Source organism: Pelodiscus sinensis, chromosome 24 (genome assembly GCF_049634645.1).
Source record: "Pelodiscus sinensis isolate JC-2024 chromosome 24, ASM4963464v1, whole genome shotgun sequence".
Classification (NCBI taxonomy): domain Eukaryota; kingdom Metazoa; phylum Chordata; order Testudines; family Trionychidae; genus Pelodiscus; species Pelodiscus sinensis.
The window spans coordinates 10339187-10353146 of NC_134734.1; the positions used below are offsets into that span (position 1 = coordinate 10339187).

Sequence of the window (13960 nt, forward strand, 5' to 3'; positions counted from 1 at the left end):
AGACAAACAATACTGATCTCTTCTCTGTGCCCATCCAGCACATTCTGGATTACATTCAGCACTCAGCCAGCAGACCCTGCACCTGGCACGGCTCGAGCCAGCCACCCGCTGCCACCCAGCCCTCCGCCTCTTCCCGGGACCAGGCTGGCGGCTCCCGGGAGCCTGCCCGGGTCCGCAAGAGGCAGGCACCCGCCTGGTCTAGTGCAGACATCGTGGACCTCATCCACGACCTCCGCACTAGGCACAGGAAAGTGGCTGTCTAGGGCAGGATAGCTGCCAGCCTGGCCACCCAGGAGCAGGTTGGCATGAAAATCAAGGTGGTCCAGTGAGACCCCCGGCCCTGAGCTTAGAATGGCCGTACTGGGTCAGACCAAAGGTCCATCTAGCCCAGCAGCCTGTCTTTCAACAGCAGCCAACACTAGGTACCCTGGAGGGGATGGACCAAAGACAATGACCAAGCCATTTGTCTCGTGCCATCCATCTTCAGCCTTCCACAAACAGAGGCCAGGGACACCATTCCTACCCCCTGGATAATACCACTCCATGGACCCAACCTCCATGACTTTATCTCACTTCTCTTTAAACTCTGTTCTCGTTCTAGCCTTCACAGCCTCCTGCAGCAAGGAGTTCCACAGGGGGGATATGATAGAGGTCTATAAAAGCATGAGTGGTGTGGAGAGGGTGCATAAAGAAAAGTTCTTCATTAGGTCCCATAATAGAAGGACTAAAGGACACCAAATGAAATGAATGGGTAGCAGGCTTCAAACTAATAACAGAAAGTTCTTCTTCACAAAGCAAATAGTCATCTCCTCTTTTCTAAGCTGAGAAGTCCTAGTCTCTTTAGCCTCTCTTCATATGGGACCTGTTCCAAACCCCTGATATTGTAGTTGCCCTCCCCTCTCCCACCCTCTCTCTTCCCCTCTCCCACCTCCTTTTCCCAGTCTCCCCAAGTGTTGTTCAATAAAGAGTTTCTATTTTTGAACACACGTGTCCTTTATTTTGTACATCAGGAAGGGGGGCTAGGGAGGGGTAAGTGGAAGGAGGTGAGGGAGGAATGGGGTACGAGCCCCCGATGGGGAGGACTGGGCTGGCTCTGTGGGCTTCTCTGGGTGGAAGCTCTCCTGAAGCCACTTGATTGACCCCCCTCCGGATTGCAGCCTGCGGCAAGTGCAGCTGGGCTGATGGCCGAGTGCTGTGATGTGCCGAGTGTGGGCACTCAGGGCACTCCAAGCCAGGACTGCTTTGCAAGCAGAATTTAGGAGTACTGTCTGTCCGGGGTGAGGGTCGGGTCCTTTAAGCACAGCCCTTGACTAGCCTGAGACAGCAGCTCCACACTCTAAGTCCTAATCTGATGCCCTGCCGGCACTGCTTCCGGCCATCCTTAACCTCAGTTCAGGGTCCACTCAGTGTGGACATGCTAGTTGGAATTAGCAAAATGCTAATTCAAACTAGTTTTTAAGTCTAGGTGCGCTAATTCGAATTAGCTTAGTTCGAATTAACTAATTCGAACTAAATTAGTTTGAATTAGTGCTGTAGTGTAGACATACCCTTCTTTATGAAACCTCATGCAGTTGCACACACTTAACATCTGCAGAGCTGTCATGGTTTATTTGGACAGAACTAGACAGATATGCAAATAACCAAGATTATTAGTATCAACTACTGAAAGATTCAGGGGCATGCCAATTTCCAAACAGAGGTTGTCCAGATGGATCGCGAACTATATAAGACTGGCTTACTGTACCTTGGGGCAGGATCTACCGCTACAGCTCGTTCCACAAGAGCAATGGTGATTTCTACAAAGTACTTGAACAACATATCTCTGACAGACATTTGTAGAGCTGACACCTGGTCCTCTGCTCATATGTTTGCCAGGCACTATACACTTGAAACTTACTTGTCATAGGACACTCACTTTGGCCAGACAATACTAGCTGCCATGCATAATAGCGATCAACCAAAGCTCCCTCCTCTGGGCACGAATACTGCTTCATAGTCACCTAAGGTGGAGCTCCTACAGGGACACTCCTCAGAGAGGGTTACTCACCTTGTGCAGTAACTGATGTTCTTCAAGAGGGCTGTCCCTGTTGGGTGCTCCACCACCCACCTTTCCTCCCCTCTACTTTGGAACCACCTATTTCTGGGGCAGAGAAGGAACCAAAGGGATGGTTGATTGTGCATGTGGAGTAGCTGCACCAATGCGTGAAGGCTGCCCCACATTTGCAGCCTACCGAAGACACTACTACCTAAATTCTCCGACTAGAGATGCGACGGCGCCCCAGAAACCTAAGTTAGAGCACCCACATGGACAACCATCTTGAAGAACCTCAGGGTATGTCTACACTGCCCTCCTAGTTCGAACTAGGAGAGTAATGTATGCATACCGCACTTGCTAATGAAGCCCGGGATTTGAATTTCCTGGGCTTCATTAGCATAAGCGGGGAGCCGCCATTTTTAAATCCCCGCTGCTTCGAACCCCGTGTAGCGCGGCTACACGGGGCTCGAACTAGGTAGTTCGGACTAGGGTGCCTATTCCGAACTACCGGTACACCTCGTTTCACGAGGAGTAACGGTAGTTCGGAATAGGACCCTAGTCCGAACTACCTAGTTCGAGCCCCGTGTAGCCGCGCTACATGGGGTTCGAAGCAGCGGGGATTTAAAAATGGCGGCTCCCCGCTTATGCTAATGAAGCCCGGGAAATTCAAATCCCGGGCTTCATTAGCAAGTGCGGTATGCATACATTACCCCGCTAGTTCGAACTAGCGGGGTAGTGTAGACATACCCTCAGTTACTACATAAAGTGAGTAACCCTCTGAGTATGTCAGTGCTTGTTTATGGGAACTGTTCTGGTAGCTTGCAGTAGGGCTTGAATGCCTGCTCAGCCCTGGGTTCTTGTCTCTTGTTCTCCAGGTGAACCCAGCAGACAGTGAGAACTATATCACAGTGGTGGAAATGTATTTCATCTTCAGCATGATCTGGTCTGTGTGCGCAGCGGTGGACGAGGAGGGCCGGAAGAAGATTGACAGCTGCCTACGAGAGATGGAAGGCTCCTTCCCTAACAAGGTGCCTGGCACATTTCCCCACTCAGACAGCCTGCCTGTCTGTGTGCATGAGGGAGCCTGGAGGAGTGGCTGTGCATGTGTTGTAACAGAGCCAGGAGGGTGATGGGGGAAGGTCAGGGATGGCACTTACTGGGAGGTGAGTGGCTCCAAGTGATTTCTTCCCATTCCTGCTCTGCTCCTATTTCTTCCTAGCATTGCCATGTTGAGGCCCCTTGTGCGTTGGGTCCACCACTGGGTCCTGCTCAGGCTCTCTGTAGTCCCTGGCTCCAAAGCGCTACTGAGCCCCAGCTCAGACTTAACCTTGGCTCCGCTGTCCTGGCCGTGAGTCAGGCCCCTCACGACTCTCCCTGCTCTCTCCCAGGACACCGTCTATGAGTACTTCGTTGACTCCAAAAGGAAGAACTGGGCCTCATTTGAGGACAAGCTGCCCAAAATGTGGAGGTACCCAGCCAAGTGAGTAACTGGGGGCCGAGATGGGTGGCTGGACTCTACTCTCATCACCATCAGATCCTCAGTCTGGGCAGTGACAGGAGCTCACACTCTGGGGATCTGCCCCCAGCACCTGTCTACACACACTTTATGGATCTCAGCTGGCACTCCTGTGGCCCTGTGGGTGCATTGTTGCAGCTGAGTGCTGTGCTGCTGAGCCTGACTCTGATCCGGAATCAGGGAGGGGCAGGTTGTGAGTCTGGATGGGCCCTTTAGCCAGATCTGGGGGCAGGGAGGGGGTGGACTGTGAGGCTAGATAAGCCCGTGGATGAGCTGTTGAGCTGGATGGGCCCATTGGCTTGATCTGGGGCAGGCTGTAGTATTGGATAGGCCTGTTGGTCTGATTGGGGCCAAGGAGGGAGCAGGGTGTGGGGCAGGATGGGCCCATTGGCTTGATGCAACACGAACGCCATGACCTATTGAGCTGACCTCCCCCCCATCTGTCCCTCTCTCCCCAGTGCTCCTTTCTATAAGATCATCGTCCCCACGGTGGATACAGTGCGCTACAATTATCTGGTGAAAGCCCTGGTGTCAAGTCAGAACCCAGTGCTGCTTGTGGGCCCAGTGGGCACCGGGAAGACCTCCCTCGCCCAGAGTGTGCTGCAATCTCTAGACAATACCAAGTGGGCCATACTGACTGTCAACATGTCTGCTCAGGTAACAGCCCCTAGAGGGCCTGGAAACCCCCCAACCCTAGGGAGCCATGGAGTGATTTCCCCACTTGCCTCTAAGGCCATGAAAATTCCCCCCTCTGCCTTGGTCAGTGCTCCCTTGGGCCACAGAGATCCCTCCTCTGCCTTCCCTCCTCCTCTTGGCCATGGAGATCCTCCTCTGCCTTCCGTGGCATCCCAGGGCCATGGATAGCCCCCAACCTTCTCCGGCATGCTAGGGCCAGGGGAATAGGACCATAGGGAGTCCCTGGTGCCAGGACAGGGGAGCAGAGCATCTGGGTAGTGGAACCACATAATGGCACAGCCCTCTCAAGGGAGAGAAGTATTCCCAGTCCTTTATATTCAGAGGAAATAAAGGCAAAGGTGGGTGGGAGGGAGTTAACTTGGGTCAAACAGTTAATTAGCAGCATAGCCAGAGAAAGAACCTGGCTCCTAGCACCCCCTGCTCTAATCCACCAGCCTCTGCTCCCCTTCCAGAGCTGGGGAGAGAATTCATGATTCTTCTTGGAGTGCTTGTTCATGTGTATTCTAATCAGATGTGTGTGTTCGTGTATGCATAGGAGCTGGAAGACTTTTGCCTAGCAGCAACCATCGGGTCAGCCCACGTGCCCCCTGGAGTGGTGCCAATATGGCATTCAATATATAACCTTGATGACCAACCAACCCCCCAGTTCCTTCTTACTGCCAGGTGATGGCAGCTGGAATGTCTCACTGTTACTAATGGCAAGCTCTCCTACTAGTGGTTAGGCCACGTCTCCACTTACTGGAGGATAGATGCTCTGGCAGGGTTCGATTTAGTGGATCTACTTAAGAACTACTAAATTGAATGCTGAGGGCACCCCTGTTGGCACTGATAGTCCTGACTGTCACTTCTCCCGTCAACCTCCCACTGTTGAGAGGGCACCAAGTTCAGCTTGAGGTACAAAACTCCAGGTACATAAATAATAGATAGCGCTGTCAGTTGACCTGCGTTAACACCTGTGATTAACGCAGGACAGGATTAATGCGTTAATCCTTTTAATGTGTTAATAGCAGGCCTTAATGCTGTGCTGCCCCTTTGAAGTTCCACTCCCATACTTCAAAGGGGCAGCACAAGCAGAGCCGGGGATCAGCTGGTGACTTCAGCTGATCCCTGGCTCCGTGTTACACAGCCCCTTTGGAGTGCCACTCGAGTGCTTCAAAGGGGCTTTGCAACACAGAGCTGGGGATCAGCTGGAGTCCCCAGCTGATCCCAGGCTCCTAATGCACTGCCCCTTTAAAGTACCAAAATGGCACTTCAGAGGGGCAGATCAAGCCGAGCCTGGGATCAGTTGGAGTCCCCAGCTGATCCCCGGCTCCGCTGTTGCAAAGTGCCTTTGAAGCACTGGAGCAGCACTTCAAAGGGGCTTTGCAATGCTGGAGCCGGGTATCAGCTGGTCACTCCAGCTGATCCCTGGTTCTGAATTGCAAAGCCCGTTTGAAGCACCCGAGTGGCACTGAGGTGCAGTTCTTGGTTGTGGGGAGTGCCAGTGCCAAGCCACCTTCTCTGAGTCCTTATGCAGAGCCAGTGCACTCCGCACCAACAATGGCGCACTTCTCACCAAGACCACCTGGTCTGGTCCCAAGGCCTGCAGCACCAGATGGGAGTGCAAGGAAGCTTCGATTAGAAGATTTCTAGGACAAATCTCCCTATTCCTGTTGGTTCTGACACTTATCTGCAAGGTGTGTCACTCGCAAACACTTGAGACAGGATTTGTGGGGAACTCCTATAGGCATGGTCTGGAGGGAGCAGGGGAGAAACAGCGACTCTCCACTGAACCTGTAATAAGTAACTGCTGACTATCAAGAACATAAGAACTGCCACATTGGGTCAGACCAAAGGTCCATCTGGTCCAGTATCCTGTCTTCTGACAGTGGCCAATGTCAGATGCTCCAGAGGGAGTGAACAGAATAGGGAATCGTCAAGTAATGCCTCTGCTGTCACCCATTCCCATCCTCTGACAGAGGCTAGGGACACCATTCTTACTCATCCTGGCTAATAGCCATTGATGGACCTAATCTCCATGAATTTTTCTAGTTCTTCTTCGAGTGATGTCCCTGTGGGTGCTCCACTGTTAGTGTCAGGCTCGTCCCGGCACCTTTGATCAGAGACTTGTGAAGCAGTGATCAGGAGGGCTGCACACGCACAAGTGGAGAGCGGCGTTCCCACCTTTTAAGTAGCACATGCAGCCAGGGCCAGCCTTAGGCCGATTCAACCTACTCCCCTGAATCGGGCCTCGCGCCTAAGAGGGCCCTGCGCCCCCGCGTTCCTCCAACCTGTCAATCACAATCAACCAGTCGATCGCGAGGCCTTGACCAGCTGATCGTGAGTGTTCGGGACCCCCCACCCTCTATTCCCCATTTTCCCCCCACCCCCGAGAAGCCCCACTACCTACCATAGTGCCAGCTGCCCACAGGGTGGACGGAAGTCCTTCCTGAAGCAGCTTTGCACCACTTCGAGGATTCCGGAAGTGCGCTGGCTGCTTCCCTCCCACAGCAATGTAGTGTGCCGGGCACGCTGTGGGAGGGGGTGTCAGCCCTGGAGGAAGAGAGTGACGCCGGCGGCTTCCCTGCACCATGACCGCAGGACTCAAGAGGGGTGAGTCGAGCGCAGGGATTTTGTCTGTGCTGCAGGAGTTTGGCCCCAGGATAGGTGCAGGAGGGGTTTTGGCCCCGCCGTGGGAGGGAGGCAGGCACGGGCGGGGTTTGGCCCTGGCCCCCGGGGCAGGTGCGGGACTGCGGGAGGGGTTTTGTCTGCTCCTCGGGAGGGGAGTTTGGCCCCGGGGCAGACGCAGCAGGGGTTTTGGCCAGCTTCCCTCAGAGGAGGGAGAATCCTGAGGAGGCGGGTGCAGGGGACTCTCTGCCCCCACTCCTTTCCTGTTCCCACTCCTCAGTGTCAGAAACCTGTCCCCACTGGCCCCCTGTCCCCTGTCCCATCCCGGCCCCCTGTCCCCTCTCCCCACTCCTGTCCCCTCTCCTCAGCTGCAGAAACCTGTCCTCAATGGCACCCTGTCCCCAGTAGTATGAACCCTGCTCCCACCAACACAGGTGGGGCCACATTAGTGAAGTTTTGGGGGTTGGAGGAGGGGTTTTTTGTAGCTCACTTGTGTGGCCCTGTGACGGGGCGGAGGCGCCCCGCACTCTGCTCCCACCGGCGACCATTTGTCTGGCGGCTCTCGGGGTGGGGGGCAGAGTAGCGACGCCAGGCGCACTTCCGGCTGCGGGCCGAGCGGCGCCGGTGCCCGCCTACCGGCGGTACGCCAGCTGTTCCCGGGCAGCCCCAGCCGGGCTCCCGGGTACGGCTGGGGGTCCAGGCGCCAGCACGGGCGGAGTGACGTCGGTGGTCGGCCCCGTCGACCAACCGAAAACGTGGGCACGCTGGAAGGGGCGGGACCCTGCGGACTGGGAGCCGTCACGGGGATTTAAACCCCAGGTGATGCTGGGGAAGGGAGGAGCGTGGAGAGAGCAGCCCCACATTGAGGACCCGCAACGGATGGGACCCAAGGCGAGGAGGTGAGCCCGACGACAAGGGCATGTTTGACCGCAGAGAGAGGAAGTAGCCCAGGGCGGGCAAAGGGAGCCTGTGGGCTGGCGAGTTACGGCGGACACCCCATCAGCCGGACCGGATGGTACAGGTGTTCATGTCCTTATGGCCCTGGGCTGGGGTCTGTGAGAGGGGGCGGGACCAGACCCCCCTCTCCCCGCTGTCGGGACGAAGCTGGCTGCGGCTCAGGGGCCGGCAAAGCCTCAAACAAGGGATGGTCCTGCGAGCCTTGGGCAAGACAGACTAGGATGCCGGAGGGTGCTCGAAACGGTGATGGGAACACGGGGATGGGGAGGTGGTTAGGCGCTAACAGGGTGCACTGAAGGACCCGTTTACAGGCCCCAACTGACTTTTCTGTGGGTCAGTGACCCCTGACTCAAAACAGATTCCCTACCCTTCTCAGAAATAAAGACAATGCAGAAACTTTTTGTGTTTGACATAGTATTTTATTTAAAAATGAAGCCTGGCCAACAAACCCCCTGTTGGGGCCAAGCCCCCATCTGGCCACAGCATCATAACATTCCTGCACTCCCCTTTCCCCCAGACCCTATATCTGAGCCTATCATACACTGGAACCCTGAGTCCCTCACATACCCCAGCCCAAATTCCTGAACCCTCACATCCAGAAGTATGTGGCTTGCTTAGTACACTAACCCTACATCTGACCCCAACACTGCCCAGCCTGGAGCCCCCTCCCTGAGCAAGCGTTCCCTTATCCATCTTCTTCTGTATCCAGATTTCCTCCCAGAGCTTGCACCTCTCACCCCTTCCCACACCCAAATCCCTCATTCCCACCCCAGAGCCTACGCATCCTGTCTCAACCCATCGAGGGTACGGCTAGACTGCAGGAATTTTTCAGGATTCCGGAGATATTCCAGAAAAACTTTCCTGTATCCAGGGATGTGGTTGTTCTTCCACTTCTTTTAGTGCAAGAGCAAACATGATCTTTCGGTCACCCCTATATTCCTCTTTCCACAAGGGATGGAAGGGGGTTTTCTGACATTTGGTCCAGTCTAGACAAGCCAAATTTTGGAAAAACTTCTTCCTACAGAAGAATTGGGGGGAAAAAGCTGCAGTATAAGGGTTGGGAATAGCAAGTGATGGAGAGGAGGAGAATAGAGAGGGCAGGGCTTCAAGGAAGGGGCGGGGCGGTAGATCTTGGCTTGATCTGTCATTTAAAAAGTGATCTTGGGTGTAAAAAGGTTGGAGACCACTGATTTAAAGCAACTTCCTGTTTTTTAACAAATCAAGTTGCGCCTCCTATCTCCCTTATTTTTGTTTTTCCAGTCATTTAGTTTTTTAGTTATTTTCTTTTTCTCTACCACAATACAAATTTTACTTTTATTTCATGATTTAATTCCGCAATTTTTTATTTCATGATTTAATTCAGGATCATTTCACATTAGCATTTACTGCTTGTGCATGTTTGGGTCACACACTGGGCATTCAAAGGGGCTGTGACACTTTTTGTGTGTGGTGGGTTGTGGTTTTTTTTTTTTCCTCAACAAAAAATCCTGGCTGCCGTGGCCCCGTCGAAACTGTTTGAATTGAGCCCCACACTTCCTAAAGCCGGCCCTGTGTGCAGCCCATTTTCCCCTCAGTTCTTTATTTGCTGCCCTCAGCTAAGGACAGAGCTCAACCCTCTCCTCCTCAGCGCGCTCTGCAAAACAAGAAGATTGAATGCCTTAGATAGCCCTAACGTACTCGGGGTTCCTTTCTTTCCTTAAACAGAAACAGAAGAAGAAAAGCCGCCAGCAGCGTTTACCGCTGCACAGCGGCAAGCCGCATGTGACGGACCGGGCCGTGTCTGGGCACAGCTGAGGGCGTCCGCTCAGGGCGAATTGCTCAAATCCGGGGCTCCTTACAGTCCCCCTGACTGGCGACCTCTCCACGCAGGCCACAAACCAGTCCCACAGAGAGCTTCAGCAACCTGCCTGAAGCCTCCCGAGCAAAACCCCTCCGACACCCCAGCAATATCCGTGCCCCAGATGGCCCCGGGCCCCATACACAGGTGGGGGGTCCTAACACCCAATCCCACCTACCCCGAACAAGACCTGTCCGGTTCCAAGAAACCAGCCACAGATCCCTGGTCAATTTACCCTCTAGATCTTACCCACAAATCACGCTGGGCCAATCCTTTAGAATCTATATCTAAAGGTTTATTATTACAAGAAAGAAAAGCATGAGAGTAAGGTTATTAAAGTACAGTACGTTACATGCACCGAATCTCCCAGTCCTCGATGCAGGCTCTAGCAGAGATGTTGCAGCTGCTGGTTTAAAAGTTCTTATTGCACATCCTACGATCAGGATGGGTTCACAGGTCTTCCGGGCTCTTCAATCCCTGCAGAGCTGCCTCTGGGATGAAGTGCTGAGCTGAGAACAAAATGGCATCGACCACATGGCCTCTTTATACCCTTCCTGGCCTCTTCTAGTATGCAGCAGGTCACCTGGTCCTCAGCCTCTCTCTGCTGGCAGCTCTTGGATCTCCGCCCTCCTGCTTTAGGTGTGTCTTTGGGCCATCAAGGGCCATTGTTCCACAGGGCTTCACTACTCAGCCTGTCTATAGCAATGCTCAACCACATTCACAGAAATATTCAGCTTCCACACAGATTACAGATTCCTACCTACACACATAGACATTATACACTCACATAAATAGCGTACATAAGATCAACAAACAATAATCTCCCATTCAATACCCCACACGGCTCCCCCCACACCAATTTCTGGGGCCAACACCCCCACCTAGGGGTGCAGCAGCGATCTGGCTGCTTCCCTCCAATTCAGCAACGTAACACCGCAGCACCACAGCAAACCAGAATTCCTCCCCCCCCCCCAAAAAAAAGACAAACTTACTAAGAAAACAATCAGGCAGCTTGGTCCGCACAGTTTGTGTGGCATATTCACCCTTGGGAAGACATGCCAGGCTCTCCTCAGGACAAGAGATGTGGAAAATGCTGGAATTCTATGCTAGCCTCTGATGCCCACAATGAATATATACACTCTTTGCGGGGGACACATGTACCACAAAAATGTGTCCATTGCCACAGCTTGACAGTGAGAGCTCGCAAAGGAAGAGCTCACAGCCTGCATGCTGTCCATTGACAAAGCCCTTGACCCCCATAGCTATAAAGGGGGCAATAAGGGCTTGAGTGCAAAATCTCCTCAGGGCAATCCCTCTAGCCCTTTACCTCAGAAAGCATGGGCAAGAACCAGACCCTCAGCAGCCTGCTTTCTCCCCTCAAGAATCAGTAAAGGAGATGAACCGGGTTGGGCATGGAGAAATCTCAAGCCTCCTCAATGACAGGCTCAAAAACACACTTCAAGCAGGTGGTGAAACCAGCTGTCCAGTCATCAAAAAGGGTACTTGCTAAGGGCCCTGATATCACAGAGGCATTAATGGCTCCCAGAGTGCCACAGAAGTACTCAGTATCCCCAGCGCAGCATGAACTCCCTGTACAATCTCCACCACGAGTGCTGGGAGGTGATAGGACTAGTCCCAGCTGTCCTCCATGCTAACCATATATCCCCTGGGGATCCATGGCATCCATACCAACACCACCAGAGGTGCCGGTGCGCACAGCCGAGGGTCGCAAGTTGTCATCCCACAGCCGTTCCCCAGTATGCAAAATGCAAGCACCACCTAGACAGGACAGGAGGGCCCTCCCTCCCCCCTAGCCTTTGGCACAGCATCGCTCCTGCTCCTCACTATCAAATCAGGGCTCACCATGTTCCACCCACCTTATCACAAATCAGTGGCTATCACAGAGGTACAAGGAGTATGTTCTTCTCCCAACACTCCTCCCCAGAGAGAGCACACTCACCTTATGGGACATACGGGTTACGACATTATCAGTATCCTCCATGGCACCCTGATTAGTGGTATTATGACAGGCATCATAGCCAGTGGTCCCCCTATCCCTACGGGTCACCAAGGCATACCTCCACTGCCCCTCCTACACCTGCACAGAGGTCTTTGCCCTCTATACATTCAGATCCATCACAGTACCCATCCGAGGACATGGATCTAGACTAGAGGAAGGGCAGATTTTGAGAGTGACCCAATGTCCAGCAATCAGACATACCACCCGATGATAACTCCTCCTCTGCTCCTGATGAGGTGGTTATCCCAAATGATCCAACACCTAGTGATGACCGTAAACAATTCCAGGACTTATTTAAAAGAGTAGCTATCAGCCAGGAAATAGTCTTATCAGAGGTGCAGGAAAAACACCATAAGCTTCTAAAGAACCTACAGCCATCTGCAAAATCCAAAATTTCCCTGCCTTCAGATGAAGCAATTCTTGAGGCAGCTGACGAAGTATGACAAACCCCAGCCATAACCCCCGTGACCAACAAAAGAGCCGATAGAAAGTATTTTGTCCCATCAAAGAGCATGGACTTCCTGTACCTACACCCTCAACCTAATTCCTTAGTGGTTGATGCCATGAACCAAAGGTCCAAAAAATCCTCAGCACAAGGCTCATACACAGGACAAAGACCACAAATACCTTGATGTCTTTGGGTGGAAGATGTACTCCTCCTCAACCCTGCAGTTTTGCATAGCCAACTACACAGCTCTACGTGCGAATTGTGATTTTGATAATTACACCAAACAGAGCTCATGCATAATATTTCAGAGGACAAATGACCTATCCTCAAGGCGATCATTAAAGAGGGATATACTATATCCCACACAGCATTACAAATGGCCCTTGATACCACAGATACAGTGGCAAGAGCTACTGCGACATCAGTAGTAATGAGACGTGCCTCGTGGCTGCAAGCAGCAGCAGTCCCTAAAGACCTCCAGGCCTAAGTAGAGGATCTGCCATTCGATAAGGTCAAACTATTTGCGGCAGGTACCAGTGAGGCCTTGCACGCTAACAAAGATTCACACACTACCTTGCACACATTGGGGATGTACACTCCACCCCACCAAAGGAAGTGATATGCACCTTATTAGAGGCATAGAGCACCTGCCTTTGCTAAACAACAACAGTACCGACCTTTCAAACAGAACCACTTCCAACCAATACATCAATGTAGAAGAGCTCCAAACAACATCTCTTCTTCGAGTGGTCCCCGTGGGTGCTCCACTGCTAGAGTCGGGCTCATCTTGGCACCACGGATCAGAGACTTGCCATAGCCGTGTTCAGCCGGACCGTGTATGCACGCCTTTCATCCATTGTGCACAGTCCGGCCCCAGCCCAGTTCCTCTTAACCGCCCTTGGTCACAGACGGAGCTCCCTCATCTCACAGCGTTCCTCAAAAGTATCTGTAAATAGTCAATAAGTTAATAATAGTTATTATTTTAGTCTGTTCTTGTTATACTTCATGTTCTAGTTTAAAAAAAACACAGTTAAGTAGTTTAGTTGTTGCAACCTAACTGCCTCAAAAACAAACAAACAAAATGAAAAAACCAAAAGAAAGAAGACAAGCGAAGGATTTAACCATCTCTGCTAAAATGCCTGGATTTCCAGGTCTTAAAAAGTGTAGTGTTTGCTGCGAAGCCATGCCAGCTTCAGATGGACATGCGGCGTGTATTAGGTGCTTTGGTGAGGCACATGTGCAACAAAAATGCACCCACTGTTGTAAACTGACTGCCAGAACTCGAAGAGATCGAGAAATATGCCTTAAAATGATTGTTTGATAAGGTGCTTCAACCTTCCGATGTCCCTGCTTCTGCTACTGCACAAAAACGCTGGGCGTCTTCTCCCGGGACCACCATTTCAAAGAAAATAAGGACGTCCCCAACTCGGTCCCTACCAGCCACTCCAATCAGTAGAGTGAGCTTAGGGGATAGACCTAGCACATCTGGGACAGTCACCTCTGGGTCTCAGAAGACGCTGGGAGTTAAGCCCAGAAAACTCTCTCCTGGCACCGAAGGCACGATCACCGTCGGCACCAGAAAAGCCATTAACAAAAACAACCGTGCCAGAGGCACCGACATTCTCGGCACCGGCCTCGACAACATCAGCACTGACACTCTCGGCACCAATGATGACGCCAGCACCACCCACTACACAGGCACTTAGGGCGTCGCCGACACCGGTAGAATTGGAATCGGCACCGCACTCCCTGGCACCAATGGGAGACAACAACACCGCGCCACCAAGAAAGGCTGCCACAAAGACGCACTTGTGTCTCAGCCCTCAGTCTCCTTCCCTGACTTT

The 13960-nt window shown here is 52.6% G+C and overlaps 1 protein-coding gene across 9 annotated transcripts in view; it reads left to right on the forward strand.

Moving 5' to 3' along the window:
• The window catches only part of DNAH2 (dynein axonemal heavy chain 2), a 293067-nt gene that overhangs the window by 193429 nt on the left and 85678 nt on the right, over positions 1-13960 (forward strand). For all 9 annotated transcript variants that reach the window (XM_075908075.1, XM_075908072.1, XM_075908076.1 and 6 more), the window contains 3 exons: positions 2911-3063; positions 3424-3515; positions 4010-4208. In XM_075908075.1, coding sequence (XP_075764190.1) covers positions 2911-3063; positions 3424-3515; positions 4010-4208 — 444 coding nt within the window. The remainder of the gene's footprint in view (positions 1-2910; positions 3064-3423; positions 3516-4009; positions 4209-13960) is intronic.